Here is a 25,479-nt window from a genome sequence, read left to right as displayed (position 1 = left end):
CATGTCCCAAACACAAAACAAGTCCTCTAATAAAAATCCTGAAACTTAAAAAGACTTCTTAAAAGCAGGAAGTCCTTTTTAAATTCATTATCTTAAAAATTATGCTGGTTTAACAATGGCAACAATGGAGACACCAATAAAAGCCCAGTCACTTTTGAAAATCTCAGTCCTCCTTTTTTTAAACATCTGAAAGCCTTTAAATCAAGGGCAACTGCTACTGATGTGAAGAGGTCAGTTGTTCAGGTCATCCAACTTTCAAGTGAGGAGTTTGAACTAGAAATATGTGAGCTAACAGACCTAATTCCCTCTTGATTTTTGCTCTGTAACCCAATGTATTTCAAATACAGAAATCAGGTTGGTATTGGCATGGTATTTCAATTGCTCTGAGTTAAAATAGCATCGCTCCTCTGGATGCAGGAGGAGGCTTTGGAAGAGAAACAATAGTTGTGAACAGCTGGAAACATGACCTATAGGTACAATATGTCACCTGAAAGGAAAAAAGAGTTCTAAACATTCATCATCCACACTCTGTCATGAAGAATCACAAATGAGGAATTACACATAAAGTATCTTCATCAAGGCAGAAATACTTGTCAGATTAAAGACTTGATGGGGTGCTTGGTGCCATGGTTTAGTTGATTAGATGGAGCTGGATGATGGGTTGGATGCAATGATCTTGAAGGTCTCTTCCAACCTGGTTTATTCTATTCTATTCTAAAAAAAAACCCCAAGTTTTCTGCCACAGATTTGTACCCACCAACCACCTTACCAGTGAGTGACAGAGGGCTGAGCCCAGTAAAACCCCAACAAAATTTAAGAGAAGAATGCAAAGCGATGCATTATTAACAAATCCACAAATCATGCTTATAGCTACAGCCCAATGGGCAATGGAGGTACTGAACTGTGATTCATTCCGGTATTTTGCAGTAATAATTCTTACCTCCTTGAAAATGCTGCATGTGTAGTGTACCATAGATGTATGCTTTACAAAGAGTGATCCCAAAACTAAGGGGTTTTATAATGTGTGTAACAGATCAACACCATTGGAAGCTTCTAGTTGGGCTGGAAAACTAACATCACTTTAGATGTTTACACAAATCCAACTCCTCTTAAAAACTCAAAGCCACATACTTAGCCTGCTGAACTGCTGCCTGCATCTCTAGAGTATAGGCAGCAGTGAAGGCCAATACCATGCCAAATCAACTCATACTCAAGTTATGAGAGACTTGAAGATCTTTCATTCTTTCCTAATCTAAAATTGTTTTTCATTTTAAATCCCTCCTCCCAAGCAGTTGGTGTCAGAATCAAATCTTTTTTTAACGCAGCCCTGCTGACATACCTGGAGGCCTCAGCACAGCCCAAGGTCTCTTCTACAGAAAGAGATGAACAGTAATAATCTAAATGAAGAATAGAAAGTCTAGGGCAGTGCTGGATAATTTTTGCTGCACATGAAGATGAGGCCAAACTAACATCATCATAATTCCTCTCTGTGGCCACAAGGTACCAGCATGAGGTGCCAACAATTCAATCTGAATGGCTGTTACCTTGTCTGTTTTTAGTGAGGTGGAAGGGGGGAAGAGGGGGAGCGTGGGTGCACAAGACCAAAGAAAATTACATTTTGCATCCAAAAATCTCAAGTGAAAAATGAAATAGCACTTCAAATTGGAACAGGCTACATTTTGTTTCAAAATACTTTTACAAAATGAAACATTTGATTTTGAAGTTCCCTGCTTATCATGCTATACTATTAAACTGTTGTTTCAATGAAATAACATTTTTGAGCAGAGGGATTTTCCAAGTAGGAGGCAAGGCAGGCCCTACAGGCTGGGTATAACTTTGTGTTGCATCCTGCTCCACGTGCTACTGTGCACGTACAGCCTCTCCACCCTTGGCTTGTGAACTCCACCTCCCTTTCTGAAAAAGTAAACAGGCCCTGTTGAGGTTCCAAATTTTCCTCACAAACAACAACAAAGATGCTCATGTTTACAACAGCAGCTTAACAAGGCAGTCTTGTGCTATCAGCACTACCGTGTGCTGTAAGCTTTCCTTCTGGCTGTTTAGTGTTGCTCCTCATCACCTATCTAATCCCAAAAGAAGACTGCACAATGAGTCATCTGAGTCTGGCCTTGCTCCCACAAAACCAACACAGATGTTGCTTCCCAAACTGCTGCAGCCTGTGCAGGCAACACCAGGCAAACTACACAGTTAATAACCTGAGCAGCGATATACAGTTAGGTTTGCCTAACTTGGCACCATCTCTACTCTTGTGCAATGGTATTTAATGGATCCAGTCTGCACATCTTAGGACCAAAAGGAAATGAGCTCCACAGCCTAAGAAATGCTTCTTCTTGTGAAATCGGCTGTTATGCTGTCTATTAACACAGTATTCTCCAGAGATGCCCGAGCTGACTGAGGGTAAGGCAGAAAATGAGCAAGTTTTGGATCTAGTGGACACATACTTGCACCTATTAAAAGGCAACACTAGTGCACAGACACACTGATGTGGCTGTGTCCAGGACGCAAATGCAGATTCCTGTGTGGTAAGATGCTGTGACATGCACAGAATGTTGCTTTCTCAGAGTTGGGTAGAGGATACATCCTGTGAATACAGATAGCAGTAAATGTGCCTTTTATCCATAAAACCTGATGTTACCAGGTGTGCTACATATGATGTATGCAAACAAGCATCTTCCTAGGGGCATCTTGAAGGACTGCATCCCCCTGGGGCCTTCTGCCACTTGAGCTAGAAGTAAGCTCCAAGGTTTTGGTAAAGAATAGTTTTGTGATCCCCAGCAGAGACAAAGATGTGAGCATGCTCTTGAGGCCACACATAGAAAAGGGACTCAGCTGTGGACTGCAACTTGTAAGCCCTCAGGCCTTTGCTTCTTGAGCTAGTACTAGTAACAACCCTTACAGCTTCTTTAAACTTCTGGTTTAGAAGGTGGCACAGTTCCACCTTCATTAGACCAGATTCAACATGCCTCAGCCAAGAGCTCAGGACAATATGGATGAAATAGATCAATCAATCATATTGTAAATTATCCTGCTCCTCCCAAGCAGTGAATCAAAATTTCCATGATTGCCACAGACTTGGAGGCTTTTGTCAGCCCCTTCACTTTCCTGGGAACCAAAGCAAGGAACATCATAAGAAGGTTCTGCCAAAGCATTCACAGCATTATTTTCCCCATTTGGGGATAGTATCATGACCTGCCCTTTGCAGTACCTTTCCTCTAAGAAATACAAAGACCATCACACTGTTCAACATCTCACCACCAGAGAATCACAGAATGGTAAGGCTTAGAGATCAGCCTCTGGAGATCATCAAGTTCAACCACCCTGCCAAGGCAGGTTCACCTAGAGAAGGTCACACAGGAACATGTTGCAGGAACATGTTGTGGTAGTTTTAGGCTATGCCTTTAAAATTTTTCACAAATCTGATCAGAAAAGTAATAAAATGTACATAAATAACTATTGGGTGTTTCTATGTTCAAGTTTGTGCCTGTTACCTCTTGTCCTGTCACTGGGCACCACTGAATAAGGATTGGTCCCATCATCCTGACACCAACCCTTTAAGTATTTATAAGCATTTATGAGATCCCCCCTGAGTCTTCCCCTCAGCCTCCAACCTGTACTGATACATGAGGTTGTTCTTCCCAGAACGTTATGCTTGTCCTTACCAAATTTGATTAGTTATCTCCCTGTCCAGCTCTCCAGTCTATCCAGGTCATGCTGGATGGCAGCATAGCCTGAAGGGGTGTTAGCTACTCCTCCCAGTTTTGTGTCATCAGCAAACTTGCTGAGGGTGCACTCTATCCCTTTGTCCAGATCACTGATGAATGTATTGGATAGGGCTGGACCCAGTACCGACTCCTGGGTGACACCACTAGCCACAGGTCTAAACTAGACTCTGCCCCACTGACCACAACTCTCTGCCCTGTACTTCAACCAGTTCCAAATCCGTCTCACCACCCGGTCATCCAATCTACACTTCTCAAGCTTGGCTGTGAGAATGCTGTGGGAGACAATATGAAAATCCTTGCTGATGTCAAGGTAGCCCAACATCTGCTGCCCTCTCCTCAGCTATACCTCTGGCTATGCCATTATAAAAGGCTACCACATTGGTCAAGCAAGACTTCCCATTGGTGGATCCATGCTGAGTGCTCATGATAAGCCTGTTTTCCTCAACATGCTTTGAAACGTCACCAAGAACAAACTGCTCCATCACCTTTCCAGGGATGGAGGTGAGGCTAACCAGTCTTAGTTACCCTGCTCCTCCTTCTTGCCCGTTTTGAAGATTGGAGTGACATTGGCTTTCCTCCAAGTCCTCAGGCACCTCTCCTGTTCTCCAGGATATTTGAAGGTTATGGACCAAAAACTTTGGGAAGCAGAACATGCTTCTCTGATATATGAAACAGAAAAAGGGAGCAACTTTATATAGCTTGCTAATAAGTCAACAGCAAGGCTGGGAATGGGACCCAGATCTCCTACCTTGCGTCTTTTGCTGATTGTGCTACAGTAGTGCTTTGTTCAGAAGAAAGAAACACCAGTCTACAAGACTGACTTCAAATGAACTCATCCTTCAAGCAGGAATTTGTGATATTAACATGGATTCAGGAAAATTCAGGAGAAAGCTCCCAGGAACTTCACTGATTTAAATCAGAACTACAGAGTGATGAGAAGAAAGCTGTACTGCACTGAGTCTCGGGAACAGTGTTTGAGGTAAAAGGAGGCAGGCTAGAAAGATCACTGACCTCTCCCTCATCTTTTGAGAGTAGTTGTCCACAAGAAAGGAAGTCTTCGTATTTGGCAAAGGGGATGACAGGCTCTGGTAGCTCTCGAAGGTAAAGCTTCAGGAGGGACGCCACAGTGTGAACATCTGTGTTGCTGCAATAGAGAAGAGGGAGCGAAATTTAGAAACCCACACTACCCCAAAAGCTTCAAGTCTTTTGTTGAAGGTGCCTCAAGGTCCCTCTTAGGGACAAATTAAGCACATGGAAAGAAGGTGTTCTGCCATGTTTGTACTGGGCAAGAGGGTCTATCTGGGAGCAAGGGAAATATGTTCCTTTCATTGCATTTGATTTGGAAACAATCACATGAATTTCACGCCTGCAGAAAACATTTTCCTCTGCCTAGATATCCTAGGCCATACACAGATAGTTTTAGTGACAACAAGAGAACATTTTGCTTGCTAGGAGGAAAAACATTTCACTTAGCCAGGGTGGAACGGCCTCTCCCTTGTTGCTATCTCTTACTATACATATCAAAGACCAAAAAGCCTCTGCTGTCACACTACTCAGGTACCCTTAGGCTTGCCTCCTTCAATTCTGTATGTAACTTTCAGTTATCACATTTCAAATCACCAATGCAAAAGGCACTCATTCCTTCAAGGACATCTTTAGTGCCTCTGTTAAAGGTGAGATTTAGCAATGATCTATTTAGCCAGTGCAGATGCCTATGGAAATAAAGGTGCTTTCTCTTTTGAAAATGCTGGGGATAGGCCTGTCTTATCTTCATGACAATGAGGTAAGTGTGGATTAGACTAAGGTAAAACATGCAAGTGAAACTGTCATTCCTAATGCATAGATACTCCTGTTCCAAAACATGAGCATTGTCCAAAATAACTCTGTTCATTTCTACATGAATTAAGATAATTCTAATTCTGAACTAGAACACCCAGACATTTAGTTAGGAACACAAAGATTCTATTGAAGGAAAGATGAAGTGAGATAATCTGATGCTTTCAAACTTAGTTTTTTCATTAAATGATCTCTAAATATTTGACACATTTAAGAAACAAATACTGACTGTGGTTAAGAATGAAAGAAAGGAGGATGGGTGGTCTGGGAAGCTGAGGAGATGGAAGAATTAGAAGAATGTTCCAAGTAATCTCTAAGGATATTCTTCCCAAGATGAGACCAAAGACTGTGCTGCTTATGCAGGAGAGTGCCGGCTCTTCCTGCAGCAGTAGGTTAGGGTGCTAATGGCAATATCAAGACTGGCTGTAGGTCCATGGGAACCTATCCCCTAGGTTAATATGCTGCCACTATACCAGATGCTGCCTGGGCCAGCTGGAAGAGTGGTGTCCAAGTGAGCGGCTAGAAATGGAGCCAGGTCTGATGGAAAATGGATCCCAGATCTGATCCCACGTGTGGACCTATGGCAGAGATTGGGCCATATTTACACATTGACCTTTGGTTCCAAATATCCCTGGAGTTCAAGGTTTCTCAACACACTGTTTAGGTTAGCAGAATGCCAACCCTCACTCTGGGTAGCATGTACATATGACAGAGGGTAGGAAATGTTAGTTACAGACTATGGATAGGATTTGGCTGCAAGGGCTGTGAGAGCATCCACGCTCTTGATGATTTGCCTGCCTGGACTCAGGGCCATTGTAGAGATAGCACAGCTGAGAGCCATCCCCCATCCCTTGTTGTCCTTGGATGGAGCACTCTGAGCCAGAGAGAAGAAACTCCTCCAGTGAGAGTCATTATTAAGATGAGCCTCTACCGTTTATCTTGCCTCTAAGCTACAACCCCCACTGCCTCACAGCCACGTTTGTGCCTGGCTACAGACTTTGTTTTCCTGGACCTGGACCCTGGCTCATGTGCAGATTACATAGCCTGGTCTTGGACCTGCTTCCTCAGTATGGAGTTGCCTGGCAATTGCTGGACTGTGTCACTGCCTGTGTTACACAAGTCAAGCAGCTCTTACATGCTTGGCTCTTGGCTCACCTTGCTGTGCACAGAAGCTGGCCCTTGCTGCTCCCTGACATTGGCATGGTCAGTAGGACAAAAAGGCAACTAGCACATCTTTGTAACAGGCAAGGACAGATTACATCAACATTCTTATACTGAGAAATAAAATGCAAATTGCCAGCAAATTCAGAAAGATTTGACATGCTTTATGACACGCTGATCAGCTCCATGTATTGTACACAACAGACAGGGGAGACATGTGAGGTGGTGGTGACTATTCTGAAACCTAGTGACAAAGGAAGTGGAAGAGGTGAGATATTGGGCAGATACACTATGGTTGCAGCAAGGGAAAATGCAACATCCAAAAGCAGTGAAAATCCTAGGTCAAACTTCTGTCACATCCATTTCTGCAGTGGGATCCTACCAACTGCTGAGTATGCTGCATTCAAATCCAGCAATGTGTTTCGTTCAGCATGTGCTTAAGCTGAAATGATGGGATAACCCCATACAGATTAATGGGCTCAGTTTCTCCCTCTGCTCAAGCACTTGGATGAATGAAGGTCTTCACACCCAACAGCATGCAGGAGAAAGCCCCAACAGCACTTTAAGTGAAGAGAACAATGGTGTGGGAAGAAGACGAAAACTACAACAGGCACTGCAAGGCCATCCTTGACAGATTTTACATACCACAGATAAACCAGCCTCAATTTGGCGATGCCAACCTACCTGTCAAAAAGGGGCTTCTCTCCACAGTCAAAAGAATCCTGCAGATCTTTGACAAGGTTGGCTTGGCCAGGCATCCGAAAGAGCCCTTCCTCTCTAAGACCTCTCTCCCGAATAAAATCCACACACTGTTCCACCAGCAGTGGGGCCAAGCGCTGGCCATACTTTCTCTCGTACTGTACGGTGTCCTCCAATCGCTGTCCAAAGATCCCTGCCAACAGAGACATCTGGTTTTCAGCTTAAACTCTTCTTGAGCTGTCGTTCAGAGCATATAATAAGGGAAGCTTTCACACAGATGGGTTGAGTCTGGGCGAAGGCCCAGTTTCTAACAAACTCAGAAGAACAACATTACTTTCATAACTAAGAATTATATGCTGAATTCTTTCTTTTTTCTTTTTTTTTTTTTTCCCTCCCCTTTTTTAAAGAGCACTATCCTTTGACCTAAACCACTTTATAAGTCATTATACACAAGGAAGGTGGGGGTCAAGATTTTATTTATGGTAATCTGCAGCTGCACTGGATTTGAATTAAGTAATTGTACTTTCATTGAATCTTCTTTTTAAAGGATGCCAAAACAAAGGCTACATTGACTTTATGGGGACACGATCCCTTTCTGCATGTACCCACCTCTCAGCTGTCACACAGCTGCTCTCCAACAGTGTGCAGCTGCCCAGTCCAACAGGTAACACTCCTGCTGGCAGGGACCGCCAACGTGACAGAATACAGCTGTCAACATTCAAGCTGGCTATTGTGACAATCCCCCACCATCCTGCAAGCTTTTCATTCCTACCTATTTTCCTGTAATTAAAATTAAAACACAGAGTAGAATGCCTACAAATCACATTGTTCTTCTTATTAAAAATGTGTGCTGCACCTCTTGCACCTTGCAAATATCAGAAGTACCAGATACTGTAAACCTAGACTGGCCTAGGTAATTGTTACGCCAGATCTACTGTAAGCATATATTGTTAAGTATGAAGCCCTGTCCCCCTCTTTGGGGAAACTGAAGTTCTTGGTCTGCTGAATGCCATTATTAGCACCAGATCTTTTGACAGCACAGATGGGGCCCAGGCTGTAAAACTTAGAGGTTTCAGTTCAATCCCTGCCACTAGGAGACCTGCTTCATCTAAAAAGAGAGCTGCTGAGTTGTGTTATAAAACCCTAATACTAGCACACTATAAGGTATGGTGGAGTCAGGGCAGATAGTATCCAAGTTAACCATATTTTGGTAATATGAATTCAGTAGGTGAGAATCTCAGAACCTACTAAATTTCAGATAATACCAGATCATAGCAGTTAGCAAATGCTATTCAAAGATTTCTCAGACTAAAAGCAAGATTTTCACTGATACCAAGGAGCTTTAGATCATGCGTTCAGCACTCAGTTAATCCTGCAGGTCCGAAAAACAGCAGCATAAATGACTGGAGTTGTAGCCTGTTCACAACCAGTAGCCAGAAGTAGTGCTTATACCAGGCCAGGGGACTTGATCATTTCTTAGGGCTCTACTTACCTTCCTGCTACTAACCACATTTTCCATTTTTATTTTAGTGCTATATTCACAGGAGGCTGATAACTCCTGGCAAGAACTTTCTTTAACCACCATTCTCTGTCCTTCATACGAGACACGATGTCAAACCAACCATACCTGCTGAATCCTCAGCAAAAAGAACCTTTCACTATCAGTTTCAACTCTCTGAATAAACCAGACAAGGATGATCCTAAGCTTCAATTTATTTTCCCTGACAGTTAGTTATGCATTAGAAACAGAAACCTTCCTTACACCCCTGCCTACACAACTGTGTTACAGTATCAAAGCTGGCGGGCCATGAAAAGACTTGAAGGAAATTCCCTCCTTATCCTGACAGGAGGGCATGCCCTGGAGCATAGTAGTTTTTAATCACTGTAAATATTGGTTTTCTTGCAGAGTAAAGGTTTTACTTGTTCTCCTGTCTAATCTGTTTGAATTTTCACTGAGATAGATGTCTCTGAATTAATGTGCTAGGACAGGGAATCTCTTCCTGCTTTTGCACAGGTTGCTTTGTAATCTCATGATGCAATCCCTGCTGTCATGATGGGACAGAACAACTGTTTGGTATGTGGGGCTCAGTATTGTCCAAAGATTTCCAGAGGCTGAAGACCATGAAAGAACAACCTTTTCAGTTATTTCTCAGATAACTTCCAAATCCAAATCAGAGCTTAAAAAAGTGAAATCTCCATGGCCTGTTCATATCTCAGATTCTTTGCTTAGCCTTTTCATGGCAGGAGTAACTCTCAGCATTGCATATCATAGTAAATGCACACAGGAATGATCCAGGGAACAAGACTTGCAAGCCACAGTTCAGGCCCCTCGGCTGTGAAAAGGTGAGCATTAATGTGTCCTGTTTAATCTCCTTTATGCTATTCTGCTGCTGATAATTTCTCCCTGCTTCTCTGGCCTGACTGTCGATCCTGTCTCACACGCCAATGCAAACCAAGGTCCTTCAGCCTTAGCTACAACAAGGCTGAGTCAGACCCCATGCTGTGCACCTTAGAGACAAACTCCATATCTTATCATCAATCTCTGAACCGGGCTTCCTCCCACCAAACCCATCTGTTTCCTTAAAATGATACATGGTATCCACTCTTCTAGATGCAAGACACAGAGGTTTAGGGAGGTCAGGCTGTGGTAGATGTCAGGACAATTACAGGATAGCAGCCTTTTTTTCTCAGAGTTCTTCTTGTTCAGTCATAGCCCCATTTCCTAAAGGCCTGTTTAGACTCTGGGAAGGAGGTTTATAGTCTGCATCCTAGATATAGAGCACAAAGAAAATGATTTTCCAGAAGCTCATGTTCTGGTCTTCCAGACTCACACCAAGGACAAATGCAGTCTCAGACACACACATGTGCAAACACACAGAGCAACTGCATGCATAAGGTCCACTTGCAATATGAAGCTTTGTCTACATTTTCCTAGCCTTGGTTGGTCTGTGGGCAGCAACATGCTCTAACAGATTTCAGAGAACGTTAGTCCTGGCCTTCCCTGTCAGCTTGGATCACAACAGTAGCTTTCTCTATGAATAATCAGCTGATCAATGACATCTGAGTAATAAGTTGACTGCAGCCAGAGACCACTGACAGAGTTTACAGAATGTGACACTAAGGTTAACAGAGATACAGAAGGGTGATCTGCTTTGAGATTCAGAAGAATCAGCAGATGGACCCTCTCAAGCACAGTACTAATGCTATTATGGGTGTCTGTGTCAGAACTAGATTCCGGTCTCCCCTTATCAGGCAAGGAAGCTGGTAACACCTTTTTCTCATGGATGAAAAAGCAATGGGAAAAGCAATTTTTGGAGCAAACAAAGGCATCACAATATTCTTCTACTGCAATACTGCTTACCTCTCTTCATATAATTTCAAATAGATAACAGGAAAAAACAGCCATGAAACCTAGACTGACATGACTGAGGATGAAGCTGATTACTATCACATGATGAGTGAAAGGAGCTGGCCAAACCATGGTTTCTTCTTGTGTGACACTGTGTGCCAAAAGGGCTGTGCAAGTGAGAGCACATAACTCTCACAGGTAATTGTTTTGCTGAGCTGAAGAAAAGACTGTGAAGCCATTGTCAGAGTGAAAGACTTCTTCCAGCCCAGCCCTCCAGGCTGCCTCCCACCATGCCTTGGCCATCCCACTCCAGTCAAACTCCGATTGCAGATCTATGCTATCTATGTTTTTATTTTCTCCCAATCCTGAACTCTCATTATCCAGTGAAGTGTTATCTAAGGCCACCAAGAATTGCAGTATTTTGCCCAATCCAAGTGTGTTGGTAACTGTAACGTTCATTTTGCAGTCCAAGTTACACTGCAGCTCTATGCTTTTTCTCTTTATGTATACTGGTCCTAACATTCAGGGTCTTTTTGGTGAGCCATTGACAAGGATCCTCCCAGCTGCTGCTCAGAAGAAATGTTGCTCCCAAGCCAAGCCTTTTGCCAGTCAGAGCATTAGAGTTAGGGTTCAGAGAAAGCAAGCACAGAGCTGCAGTTAGAGTGGGGCTGGAAAGATGGCCTTGGAGGAATTGTTTATCTGTGCAGTGGCTGTAGAACTGGTCTGTGGCTTAGAAAAGAAAATTAGAGTTAGGGTTCAGAAAAGGAGCAAGCTAAGAGCTGTCCTTGGAGTGGGGCTGGAAAGGGACTGTTGAAGGCAAGTAGGAGCTGCTGACAATTCTGAACTTGAGGAAATCTTTTATCAGAGCATTTGCTGGGGGGCACTGATGATGTCTACTCTCAGGAAAAACACCGTATGGTTCTCACAGTTACACTGGTAAACGATAGAGCAGATGCACCTACTTCCTCCTCCCAGAGATAAACAGGGCAGACAGAGGAGGCAGTGTCCTGCCTGCTCTTCCTTCAGGTAGATCTCAGATGGGCTTGTAAAACAGATGTAGTAAAATGCTCCTAAAACAACCAGGTTATGACAGCATTGCCAGGCTGGGCAGGGACTCCTCTTCCTTGCAAGGAAAGGCTAATAAGAGCCAGTCACACATAGCCTCATCCACTAGCTCCTCAGGGCACAGGCCTATTTTTAATCACTAGTGACTGTAGCTAAGATTGAACTTGGCAGTGCTTCACTCCTTTTGATGATCCTGCTGGAAGACATTAGAGTCTTTCTCTTCATTCAGAAGAAGGGGAGCCAATGCAATCCAGTCATACTCCCAGAGCAAGTCAGGCAGGAAATAAAGCCAAAAGCTACTAGCAACACAAGAGTTAACTTTTCTTGTCATACCCTTATCTGTATCTAGGACTTTTTGTTTGGTTTCAAAGTAGAAAAAAGTCCAGCATGCCTGGGACCACATCCTTAATCTCAGAAGGATTCAAGTGATACTGAAAAAAGCGCTAGCAGAGCTACAGAGGTTTTTTTTCCCTCTACACCAACAAGCTGCCTCTGTTCTTTAATGATTTAGGTGGCTCTTTGTGGAAAATGCAAGCCAGGAATGATGTACTGACTAAGACACAGACAGGCTCTCTGTCCCAGCCTGAATAGCGCACCCACCAGCTCCAGGCATACAAAGCCTATACATTCAGCTATGCTGTCCAGACATGCAGTGGGCAGGAAAATATATGCTCCCTGCTTAATTTTTCCTCATCAGAGCTCTGATTTCAACCAAAATAAACTAAGTCCAGAGATAATAAAGTCAGTTCTTGAGGAGATTTTCTTTGCAGGGAGGACTGAGGACTCCGTATGTGCTTAAAATGGGAAAAGTTCAGACACACCTACGTCAGCTGTATGTACAGCTTAGCACACACACATTAGAAGATGTGTGGGCAGATAATCAGGCACACACCTGGATGCTGCTACACAGCAGTACAGACACCCGTGCATGCATGCGCTGCCTCACAGAAAGGCAGTCTGTGGATGTAAAGATTGTGTACGTGCTCACCTGCACAGATTAAGCCTCTGCTTTTACCTTACCACCGTCATGCTTAGGCTCTCATTCATCTGTCCCTCTCACATATGAAATCACTGAGAAAAAAACCATTCAGAAATGCATGTGCTTCACAGCACAAGACGCACACAAACCTGTAAATCATTTCCCTCCCCTGGGAGGCCCACCCAAGGACACGCTGTGTGAATTACTGCAGCAGCAATTGAAAAAGGAGTTCCACCTTAGGAGCCGTACATGCCAGAGTGAACTATACAACTTGTCCCCAGTGACTAAACAATGCAGCCAGACAAAGCATGAAAGAATGAGTGAAAAGAACAGAAGGGATAGATGATTAAGAATAAAGAGAATCTGATTAATTAACTTGCCCAAAGTCACACAAGTGAGTCCTTGGTATATCACGATGTCTTCTGACCTCATTCCCTGCAAACAGCAGTCTCTGTGTAGTAGGAGCCGATGGCTCTTATCAACATGCATCCATTTAAGTATTCTAGGTAAAAGCAAACAGAAACACACCTCCCCAGAACTGTCTTCAAATGCTGGCTTCACATCTGGTAGTATTTTTGGCCACAGACTGAGTCCTTCCCACTCTTTTACCCTTTGTAAAGCCAGCTCCTTTTTCATATTCTTAGCTTCTGTCTGAGACTAAGCTCAAATATCTGCTTTTCCTCCAGGACAAGAAAACCATAACAAATCTAAACTCCAGAAAATCATCTCATACCTCTCGTTCTTGTGCAGCACTCTGCTACATGACAGGCGCTGAGCTTCAAGCAGAACCCGGGCAGTGTCAGACAGCAGGAGCGGCAGAGAAAGAAAGTCCTGACTTCAGGCATCAGACACATTCTGAGTCCCAGCACTGGCAGCTTTCCATTCACCCGGCGCTACAGAAGGGAGAGCAGCCGACCTGCCCTGAGAGATAATCTCAGCAGCACATCTGGTCTTAGCTCCACAACTCTGCATTAATTATGACTTGTGTAGAAAGCATTTGAAATATCCAATGAGATGCAGAGCTCCCCAGCTCCCTCCACATGGGGAAGGAGAAAGAAGAAAGATAGGCAGGTAGGGTCTTGCCCACCCTCGAAGCTGCTGCCAATGTAAACAGCGGCTAAGTATGGGTCACAAGTTTTAACAAAGGCATCCCCCATCGGCTGTGTAATATATTCATGCTCTAATTGCTTGTCAGATCTATTCTAGATAGCTGGAAAAGCTGAGCAACAGTTGCTGTCTGCATGACACACTCTGGATCTCTTCCTGATACAGGCAATGTTATTTGTGCTCCAGGCAACCGGGTGCCGTGGCCTGGCCAAGTATCTGCTTATGAAGCATCAGAAGAAGAAACTCTTTTTGGAGGGAAAAATATGCCCACTTCAGCCTCAGTGTACTGTCAGAGTACCTCCACAGCTCTGGGACATGTTGGAAAGTTTTACACAGCTTAGGAGAAGCTACAGTCTTTGACCCAAGCAGTTTTTTTAAGCGTATAGCTTCTGCTTTAGCTCTTAACAGAGAAGTTGCCCAATGATTAATAGCTCGGTTAAATAACTCCTTTTATGCAAACCAATCCCCAAGACTTACTTTCAAGAAAACATGCAACCCCTCAGCTTCTGCTCTCAGGGTAACAAGCCTGTAGTTTAGAGAAATAGCTGCCACACAGTGCCCCGTGCTGTTATACAGAGGCCAGTCCTCATCCTGTTTACAAAATGCATTCACGTGACTTCAAATCTGCACCTATCACCCCCAAAACCTTTGCACCAAGCTTCTGGGGAATTTTAGCAAGTTTGGCTAACTTCATCATCCTTTACAGGAATAAAAACCACATTATCCCTGTTTGCCTCTGCTTATCTGCTACTGCTATTAAAATACAAGACAAAGCTCTGGAGACTTTATTGCAGCCTTTCAGTATTTAAAGGGGGCCTATGAGAAAAATGAGGACAGTCATTTTAGTAGGCCCTATTGCAGCGGGACAAGGGGCAAAGGTTTCAAATGAAAAGAGGTTAGATTTAGACTAGATATAAGGAAGACATTCTTTAAAATGAAGGTAATGAAACACTGGAAAAGATTATCCAGAAAGGTGATAGATGCTCCATCTCAAGAAACATTCAAGGTCAGGTTGGGTGGGGCTCTGAGCAACCTGATCTAGTTCAAGATGTCCCTGCTCACTGCAGAGTGACTAGATGACCTCTAAAGGTCCCTTGCAACCGAGACCATTCTATGATATCATCTCTGTGGTCACAGCATAGACCACTCTCATCTGAACTTAGTGTTGTACCACTTTCTTAGCTACCACTGTGGCTCAGTTTGAACCACATATGCCAAAGGAGATACTGACCCAGTAGACAAGTTCCGAAATTCCAGTCACTGAGGGAGCATTCCACAACTCAGGAAACTTGAAATCCACTCTCCCTCTACATTCTTTGTTTTGATCAAAGTCGCCTGAAGAAATGATTGGCTCGGATTACAGTTGAAGACACTATCAGGAGCAAAAGCTCCAGTTCTTGAATGGCAAGGTAGTAACGTCTTCCTCAGTTATTCAAGGTATACCTTGAGGAGCAAATTATTGCACAAAACTACACACCAGAAGCCCAGACGATTCACTAGACAGCATTTAAAACCCACTACAGAATATTTGGAAAGTGATGAAGATCCCCAAGCAAACGGTACAAACGAGATCCTGGCTATTCTTCACCCACTTATTATTCTCTTTGCTTGTGATAAACACAGCAGGCTGCAGGTTAGGGAGGGCCTGCCCACAGTGCTAACTGGTAGGCAGGACCAATCCTTTTCTGAATGGCTGAGACACTATCAGGATCTTTGGCACTATTCCCTGGAACAATGCCTCAAAATGTGTCATGTCTGCTAATAACATTACGGAGCCTGGGACTCAGTGTTTGGGACGGATGCCCAGGAGATAGCAAATGCAGACTTTTTTCCTTCTATTCACTTCTGCATTCCTGTTTTCCTTTTCTCAGAACATAAGAACAAGGAGGTGTCCAGTGAAATAGAAGAAAAAAGTCAAGTTGTTCAACGTGGATATTGTTATACCCAAAGTGTAATTAACCTGCAAAATTCTCAGCCTCTCTGTGGGCAAGGACATGATTAGACCTCAGCATAACTTATAATACTGTAAATTGTACCAGAGATGACAAAAGCAGTATAAACTCTTCCCCAAAGAAGGAGCAAACACAGCTCCCTGGTGAGCGCAAAAAGCAGAGAGAGCACATGCTTGCTCACATGAGTATCACAACTAAAGCATAAAACAGTGGCTGCTTTAATGTTGCTCACTGCACATGGTAACCCTGCTGCTATAGGTGTCCTGTGAGAAGAATGCAACACTATGCTGCATAGCTACACACTCCACAATTACCACCTATCTCCTTTGAAACAATTTTAGTCCCTTTCAAAGCATTGTGTTAAAAAGAATGACTTAGATCACAGAATATGAGGCTTGAGTAAAAAACACTACACATATATCTCTCTACATAGAGTCTGTCTTCTGTGTTTTGAATTTCTAGGTTGCATTTGGATCCTGCTTTCTCTGTTAAACACATTTCTCAAAAATGAAATCCAAGATTCACACATAATCACTGGATTTCAGGGGCAGCAGGTTCCAGAAGTGGCCTTGATACTGCAGGAATAGCAAGAAAACCCAGACAGCTGACCATGTTGCACATAAACTGCCACAAAAATACTCACCTGGAGATCTCCTCATAACCATATGCCAGAGAAGGGGTAATGGAGACTGAACTCCCTCCTCCCCCAATGGTGTGAATTTGTTTAGCTGTAGAGAAGTTTACCACTGGGCAGTTCTTATTTTCCTAAAGAATTTTGGTTTCTTAAACTGTTTATGAAATAAATCTCACATGAACTTGCTGCTGAGGAGCTGGAGGCATTTTCTTTCCTGATGTTGTTGTATGGAGAGATCCCTATTAATGCTTTCATGATCTAGCACCTCTGCAGTTATTCTGCTACAGATACCAGAACATGGAGAAAGCATCCCGCCTGTACCTGTCACTACAAGCCTTGAGACTGGCTGGGAAGTTCACTACAGTGCACAACTTCTGAAAATCCAGGCAAGTCTCAGGCTTGGCATCTAAGTCAGGTCAAATTCAGTCTTGAATCTGGTTGCAACAGACAGGAATGGTGAACCCACATGAACTCAGAAAATATTCCTCCTCATCTCCGATAGTGAGCAAATGTGTTGGCTTATACAGCTCTAGCAAGTGCCCATAGGGCATGGGTATTTTTAGACACTGGCTTACATAGAGTATTAGCTAATATACAGGTAGACTCAAGCAGACCTGTCTGAGGAAGTACAGATCTAGGAAATTGCTTCATCTATTTGTACAAGAAGGGCCCAGGATCAAAATCTGAAGCAGAGCTGAAGTTTCCTAGTTTTCAAGTAAGCTGAGCTTTGATCAGGCTCATTTTCAAACCCAGGCAAACATGAGCACTTGAATATCTCCTTGTATCTGGAAAGCTGGCAGTGAAATGGCTACAGGTGATCAGTCACAGGGCTGAACTCAGCAGGAAAGATTTCAACAGAAAGTTTCCCTTCCGGAGTCCTGCCTCTCCAAACACTTTAGACTGATACTTCACTGAGCAAAACCATGTCACCACATCCCTCCCTTGCTCTGGGCTGGGGCCTTTACCTTCACTGGTAAAATGAAATCTTTTGAGAATAAACTTTGAGAATAAACTTCTGCTTACTGACTGATAAACCAGTTCACCTTGAGATAAGAGGTTAGCAAATAGCCATGTTTGTACTTCTGCCTAACCTGTGTGAGGTGTCTTTTTACCTCTCCTAAAATATGTCAAGAAAGGAACTAATGAGCAACACTTTAAATTACTCTGCCATGGACTCTGACCTATTTATGCTCTAATTTGAGACTGGAACTGTTTGCTCATAGACAGAAGATGATAAACAGACCTAAACTTCACTTAACCACAGCTTTCTGAATCCATGGCCAATCCCCTGCATTTATTGGTCTATTTCTTTCTAAACAAAGGGAAGAAGTTTTGAGAGAATAAAACACCAAGAGCAACAACAAAAAAAGCCTTCTAACATGCAGTGATCTGGACAAATATGTCCTTGAAAACTGCTTTCTCCCCACAACATAAGAACACTTTTGTAGAATGTTTTATTCTTGCACATGCCTGTCTACATTTAATAAATAGCTTTCACAGACTTGGCTGAAACTATGTCTACAGAAAGCATCTGACCAACAAGTCTTCTCTCTCAAGTGCATTGCATATTGATGTCCCCACTGGACAGAAAAGTTTTACAAAAATTCTTGTTATTAGTAGGTATGACATAGTATAAATGTTGCCATCAGTCTCTCATCACTAGAGAAGGGTTAGAATTTCAGCTGTGAGTTCAAATGCAAGGATTATTGAGTCTGAAACCTGCTGCCAATCCTTGTCTTTGGAACAGAATGAAACAAGCCACTGGATTTCTGGCTATCCTCACAGCTGTCAGGGTGAGTGATCTAAAATCACAACAAAAAATTAGAAGACTAGCCCCCTTTCACTAATTCAGAAAACTGAACAAGCCTATATTCTCAAGCCTTCCCATATCCCAAGCCTGAAAGTTTGTTAATCTAAGCACAATCAGTCACTGAGAAGCAGACAGGATCAACATCAAACTTCATCATAAATATCTCTGTCAATCTGTAACCTGCGACTGTAAAATTCACTACCAGATAAATTGTATATGATTTCACTTTTTTGCTTCTGCAAACTCAATGATGCAAGTGTGTTAGCTAATTCTCCATATATTTACCTTTATCCTCCACTATCCAACTAAAATCCTCAGCCAAAATAAAACATAACTTATTCCTTCACCACTCAAGCATAAGGCCATGGTCTAAGCTCTAGCAATAGCTGAACCTGACTGCCTGTGCTTGGGGTGGGGATGGCATTTAGCTTCTATTTGCAAAATGGATAAAATATTTCAGTAAATCTGCTAACATTTCAGGAACACTTCTAGAAGAGGTTAAAGGCTGAATGTACCCATCCCTGACCTGCAACTCAGAAGGCAGGAAGGGGAAATTGCAGGACAGATTACATTATGATAGTGGAGAAGATAAAAGGAGCAGCTGCAGGGGATAGAAGTTAACATTTGGAAAGGAAATACGAAAAGAAGGATAGGATGAATTCATTTGTTCTTAGGTGCTAAATGGTTAAAACTGTAAAATTGAAAGGAGCAGGCTATAATACCTCTTCAGTAAGCACGTGTCCTCATAACATTCATCAAAGGCCTAATACAGAGAAATTAAAATACTTGCCTGCAAGCTGAGAAACACCACAGGAACATGTTTGTCCCATTAATCACAGATTACCAGGGCATACAATGAGAAACATCAGTGTTTTAAGGACTGTCAAACGTCAAGCATGAATCTAGTGATTACAGAAACAGTCTCACAGAGAAACCACCAGTATGGGAGGCGTTGCTGGTCAGGCTGTATGCTATAGTCAGTAGCCACCAACAATGTAACAAATGCACAGCCATGCCTCCATGGCACTTAATAGCTGTGATCAAAGCTAACACAAACCCACAATATTTTATCCAAAGCTGGATTGTTTTTTTGCAATACAAGGTATATGGAACTAATGACTTCTTCCAAACCTTTTTCTTTGATAGTCTGGGTGGTCTTACCTTCTATGAACCCATCTAATGCAATTTTGAATCCATTTATTACTTTTGTTTCCACATCTTGTGACAATGAGTTTCATCATTTTATTGTGCACTGCATGAAATACTTTGTTTGTTTTTGTTTGTTTGTTTTTTGTTTGTTTGTTTCTTCCCATTGTTCAAATCTCATGACTGTGCAATGTTCAAATTCTTGTTACAGCTGTAATTTTATCCATCTGGCCTTCCTGCAATCCTCTCTTTCCCAAGAACCTTTTCAAAGTATTTTTGTTGAGGAAAGGGCTTAAGTCAGATAGATTAGACACCTTATTGCTTGCACAAACTCTGGAGTACAAGACCAATTCAGGGCAGCGCCTGTGTTTAAAATGCTATCCTGAGGTTAAAATAACTCCTAGCACAAGTTTCATCCAGATGGATATATTCACATACGGTATTTCATTTTACCAAATCAGCCTTTCCCAATCAAAAGACATTTCATCAAGCAAATCCCATGGAAACCTTTACCCTGCTCACCTGCAAATGTAACAGAACTAATTTCTATTTGTAGGTTCTTTTCTGTCTGCTCTCCAGTTGTGCAGAGGCACTGAGAAGGATTCTTGTTCAACTGCCTGTCATTCCTCAGCTCTGGATGGCTGTTGTTTGGTGTTCAGGACTGTCCATACTAACAGATAAAGTGCTACAAACTCATTCACCTGATGCCAAACAACATCACTACACATTTCAGAAACCACTGGAACTAATCTGGTTAATGGCAGGTGGAGATATAGCATTGCAATGCAGAACTCATGCTGCAACCTGGGGGTTTTGAAACCAGTAGCAGAGCACTTGGCCCTCTCACAAGCTCAGACACAGTACTGAAGAGAATACCAATTTCAGCTCTGTGGTGACCAGTGTGCTACATGGTCACCACTCAAAGCCCAGATAAGATTTGGCACTGGCACCAGAAGTCACTTAAAACCTTTAGCTGGCAGCTTTGAAGGTGAAATTTATGCAAAGAATGAACTAAAGAGATGTAAAAGTTATGAATTTTGTATGGAAGTGGAGCAGTCATCTGACTTCTACAGCTTGAGTCTTCAAAAGTCAGTAAGGAACATTTTTTGCCCCTGACAATCTTTAGTTTTCTTTTAGTCTTCCAGCTTTCTCAGCATTTCACTTGCCACAATCCTTTAACCATCTTGGTGGCCTTTTTCACTAGACTCACTCTGGTAAGCTAACATCCTTTTTGTCCTTGGGAACCCAGAACTTGACAAAACAGTCCAGATGTGGTTTTGCTAGTGCTGAGGGCAAGACACTTCTTCCTAACGCAACCCAGGAATCTGTTGGCATTCTTTGTCACAAGGGTACCTTGCTGGCTAATGTTCAACTTGTTGCCCAACAGCATGCCAGGTACTTCTCTGCAAAGCTTTTTTCCAGATAGCCAGCTCCCAGTATGTACCATTGCCTAGGTTTATTCGTACCCAGCTGCAGGACTTCATTGAATTCCACAGGGTCCCCATGCACCCATTTCTCTGGCATGCTGGGGCCCCTAGGAATGACAGCACAACCACCTGGTGCACCAATCATTCCTCCCAATATCATCTTCATTCTTGCTGAGGGTGTGCTCTATCTCATTATCCAGGTCATTAATGAAGCTGTTAAATGGTATTGGCCCGAATATGAGGCCCTGGGGTGTACCAGTAATGACTTGCTTTCAGATGGACTTTGTTTTGTTGATGACAACCCTTAGAGCAAGCAGTTCAGAGAGTTTTCAATATACCTCACTTTCTATTTATCTGGTCAGTATTTCATTTGTAAATGAAGATAGTACAGGAAACAGTGCTGAAAGCCTTTCCAAAGTCAAGACAAACAACAAGCTGCTGTTGCGTTGTCCACCGCTTCATCATAGAAGGCTATCAAGTTGATCAAGCATGACTTCCCCTTCATAAATCTCTTCTGACTACTCCCAGTCACATTTCAACCTTCATATATTTGGAGATGATTTCTGGGTTTGTTTGCTCTGTCAACATCCCAGTAACAGAGATGAAGCCAACCAGCCTGTAGTTCCCTATGTCCCTGTCTTGAAGATAGGATCATTCAAGGACTTCCCCCAATCACCAGGTCATTTCAAAGATTATCAAGAGAGGTGTCACACATTTGCCAGCTCCCTCAGCACTTGTGGGTGCATCCCATTAGGTCTCATGGACCTGGGTATATCCATTTTGTTCAAATGTTCCCTAGCCTGATCATTATCTACTGAGGAGAAGTATTCCTTGCCCCAGGCTTTCCCACTGGCTTCAGTGGTTAGGGAATTCTGAAGACAAGTATTACCAGCAAAGTCTGAGGTGAAGAATGCATTGATTACCTTAGCTCTTCTGTTGCTTTTTACCCTGGTCTTCATGCCTGAAAAAGTGTTGCTGGTTGCCCTTCACATCCCTCTCCACATTCAACTCCAGGTGGGCTTTAGATTTCTTAAGTCCACTCCTACATGCTCAGAGTTTCTCTACATTCACCTTAGGACACCTGTTCCTGCTTCCAATTCTCCTGTGCTTTGTTTTAAGTGTGAACTTTGTCAGGAGCTCCTTGTCCATCCATGGAGACCTCCTGCCACCTTCTCTTGGTTTCCTGCACAAGAGGGAGGACTGTCCTTCAGCTTGGAAGAAGCAATCCTTGAAAATCAAAGAGATCTCATATCCCATGAGATTCTTCCAAACACGTCCTTGAGGTGGTCAAATTCTGCTCTCCTGAGGTTATGGTCCTCCAGTTTGCCCTGTTGAACCAGGCCTTCAGAGTGTCTATTTCAGAGGTAGTCATTGCAACCTCAGGCACGATACTTGATTGCTCAATTGCTCAGATTCCTCCTTTACAAAAAAGGACAGTAGCCTTTCCCTACCTCAAGCCTACATCATGATGGTAAAATAAGTTTGTCATAAAGCAGTATTAGAAACCCCTGATATATCTGACAGAGATATATCTAATCAGATCTCAAAACCAGACCTTGAAACTGTCTCTGCTGTAAGCAGAACTTCAGTTTTGCTTTCTCAGTTTCTATATCCACCAGCATACCCTCTGTTTGGGATACCTTTGCTTAGGGTAAGGCTTACCAGCACCTCATTGCACATGATTCATGTGTGCTGGGAAGACACCTGAACTCATAACTCCCATGAACTTTCTCTTCCCTTGGTAGGGCCTGTCTCCCAGCATCAGACAACACTGAAGAGCAAACACTGATAAGCTTCATCAGGCGCCACCTGTCTCTGTGCAGAGATAATGGCACATATCAGGCACAGCAAACACCCAGCATAACTCCCCACACACCTGCAGGAGCCTGCATAAGGGAAGCCCACCCTGCCACCTGGAGAAGGGGCTCCTTTTGGTCCAGCCAGGAACCCTGCTTAAGACCATCATTCTGGGAGAGCCCTCTAGGAAAAAACAGAGAGCAGAAACTTCCTCTTTGTCTTCACACTGGGCAGATCACAGAAGTAACCTCCCTTTTCTTCATTGCTTAACATTTAACATCCTAACATTTCAAATTCACTGATGTGATTCTGTGCTCATTATGCTTTTACTGGACAATCCCTATCTTACAGGTAGAGATATTAAGCCTCAGACTCCCATGACTGGATATTAAGCCTCAGACTCCCATGACTAAATACCACATCCTAGCTCCTAAACAGTCTGTCTTCCTGGTGTATATGTATCTAATACCTACATCTGACCCTTCTAAATATCCATGTTTTGCTTTCTTGCAGATATTATCTGAAAGACTTACTCATCTAAAACAGGATCCCTAGTTAGGCCTGTATACAACTATTCTTCCATTACTGATAACAACATTGAATCAGGTATTAAATTAGATTTCTCCCCAGTTTCGAGCTTTCCCTTAATACAAGACATAATTGGCACAGTGCCCTGGTTATCAGTAAAAATATGCTTTCTACTTTTTTTCCTGGCAAAAGAAGAAAGAATACACCCATCACTATCTGTATGGAGAAGAGGATTGGAATTAATGATAGTAGAGTAGCTTCCTCAGTGGACACTTCTTAAGAGCTCATCAATTAAAAAGTGACTATTTCTCCTAAGCAAATAAATGACTTGTGGATCTTTTGTAGCACAATTACTTTGTCAAAAGGCAAAGCTCTGTGTGTGTGTGTGCCTAAGGGAAGCACATCCCTTCCAAGTGTGTCACCTCCCCTCCATCACAAGGAACTGATGAAAGTTTAGGATGATGAGGAAGAGAAGTTAGGATAAAGTAATGGAGAAAGAAAGGGGCTGTGACATGTATTTCTGGCAGAAAGGCAAGGAACTGCTCATGGCAAAAAGAAAAAGAAAAAAAAAAAGAGAGAATATGCAAACAGAAGAAAACAAACACAAGCACCACAGAAGGTTAACATACAACAATTCTGTTCCCACCCACTGCTGGTTGTGTGCTGAGCTCTGGGAATTATGCCACTCAGCACACCAAAAAACCCTCAGCTTTTGTAGCTCATAGCCCAAAATTCAGTTCCAGACACATTACATTTTACATCTGATGCCAGACAAAAGTGAGGAAGGCATGCCAACTGAGAGGTGAGCAGATGGAGTTTTCCTTAAAATAGCTGCATTTCTTCAGACTAGAAGTGCAGCTTCACCATATGTGTACAGAGTAAGGAATGGCCACCTCTCTCTGCAATGACACTGAACACTCAATGCACCTTTGGAGGACACTGAAAGGTTTGTTCTCACCCAAGTCTATGGCTTCAAACTGTGTTTAGCACTATGGCACTGCTACCAGCACTTAACAAGCAGCTGCAGAACAACATGAATGTGGGGTACAGAGGAACTCCCAGATAAAGTTTTAGTGGGATAAACTCAGAGTAAAAATTGTTCATCAGGGAGGCCAGAAGGCACATAGGGAACAGCTTTAATTGTCTGTCAGAATACACTCCGAACCTCACTTTTATCAAGCCACTGTGACAAACTCTGTTTTGAAAGGCATAGTCAAAACATACAGAGCACTCTCCCATCTCAGTTTACAAAATGAGATGGACTAGACTCAAGAATTCAGAGCCTGAAACTCAGGGAAACATGTTAGAAATTATTTTCCCCATAAACGAGACTGCCCTTCTTCAAAAGACTTAGGAATTCCAGAATTTTATTTCAAGGCCACATTTGAAGTGTATTTCAAAGCACACATTCCATATGGCTTTTAAGTCTGAATGTGTCTCCTATTAATAATTTGGGATTCTCAGCAGCTTGGGGAGTTTTCTTTTTTATTTTAAGAAGCCTTTGCTCTTCACCTTTAAATACAGTTCATGTGCCCACATCAACACGTAAGAAGATTTATGTTTCCTTCAATACATCAGCAAAGATTAAAGTGTGGCTAAGCTTCCCCTTTTATCTTGGCATAATTCATTTTTACACCATATCAACCTTCTCCAGGGCTGGATATTTACATATTAATAATGAAGCCTGCTTTTTAATTCCTCTTCCCATCCCTTTAGCTTTGAATATTAAAAAATGTCAATAGATAAGACTCAGCTCAATTAGTGCTAGTAGCAAATCAGAGTTCAGATTGTTCAACTAAAACAGGAACAGCTATGTTTATTGTCCTTCTACATTTGAGCTAAGCTGGGATTTCACTCAGTCATATTGGCCTGCTCTGATTCTGATGGAGGAGGAGCAGGTTTGGTTTGATCGTGTCCTTAAACTATCTAAAATAATTTGGAAACAATGGTTTGAGTAGCTTAACTATTTCCTAGTTATTGACAGTCTTACAAATAATTAGTGTCTGAAGAGCAAAGACACTGAGGATGCAGCTCTGTGTTTTTTTAAGCCAGTTTATGCTTGGGTTGCAGTCGAAATGAATGAACAGTCCCTCTTCTATCTCATCATCTCCCTTTCACTGTTTTCATTGTATTGGAACTACTAGTGCTGTAGCTACATGGTTAGCATGGCTGGTCAGCCAGTCCACCTACAAATTAATTTTCTGGACAGGCCATTTCCTACTGGCACAGCTTCATGACCACTAGTATTA

The 25,479-nt window shown here is 42.7% G+C and overlaps 1 protein-coding gene across 2 annotated transcripts in view; it reads right to left on the bottom strand.

Annotated features, from left to right (window-relative positions):
* The window catches only part of ARHGAP22 (Rho GTPase activating protein 22), a 136,085-nt gene that overhangs the window by 12,551 nt on the left and 98,055 nt on the right, over window positions 1–25,479 (bottom strand). For both annotated transcript variants that reach the window (XM_068166214.1, XM_068166215.1), the window contains 2 exons: window positions 7,422–7,629; window positions 4,752–4,884 (listed from right to left, as the gene is read on the bottom strand). In XM_068166214.1, the coding sequence (XP_068022315.1) occupies window positions 4,752–4,884; window positions 7,422–7,629 (341 nt within the window). The remainder of the gene's footprint in view (window positions 1–4,751; window positions 4,885–7,421; window positions 7,630–25,479) is intronic.

This window comes from Melanerpes formicivorus, unplaced genomic scaffold, assembly GCF_026170545.1.
Source record: "Melanerpes formicivorus ecotype bairdi unplaced genomic scaffold, bMelFor1.0.p_v2 SCAF_98, whole genome shotgun sequence".
NCBI classification, from domain to species: Eukaryota; Metazoa; Chordata; class Aves; order Piciformes; family Picidae; genus Melanerpes; species Melanerpes formicivorus.
Note: the sequence above shows the minus strand (reverse complement) of the source record. Positions and strands in the feature narration are given on the sequence as shown.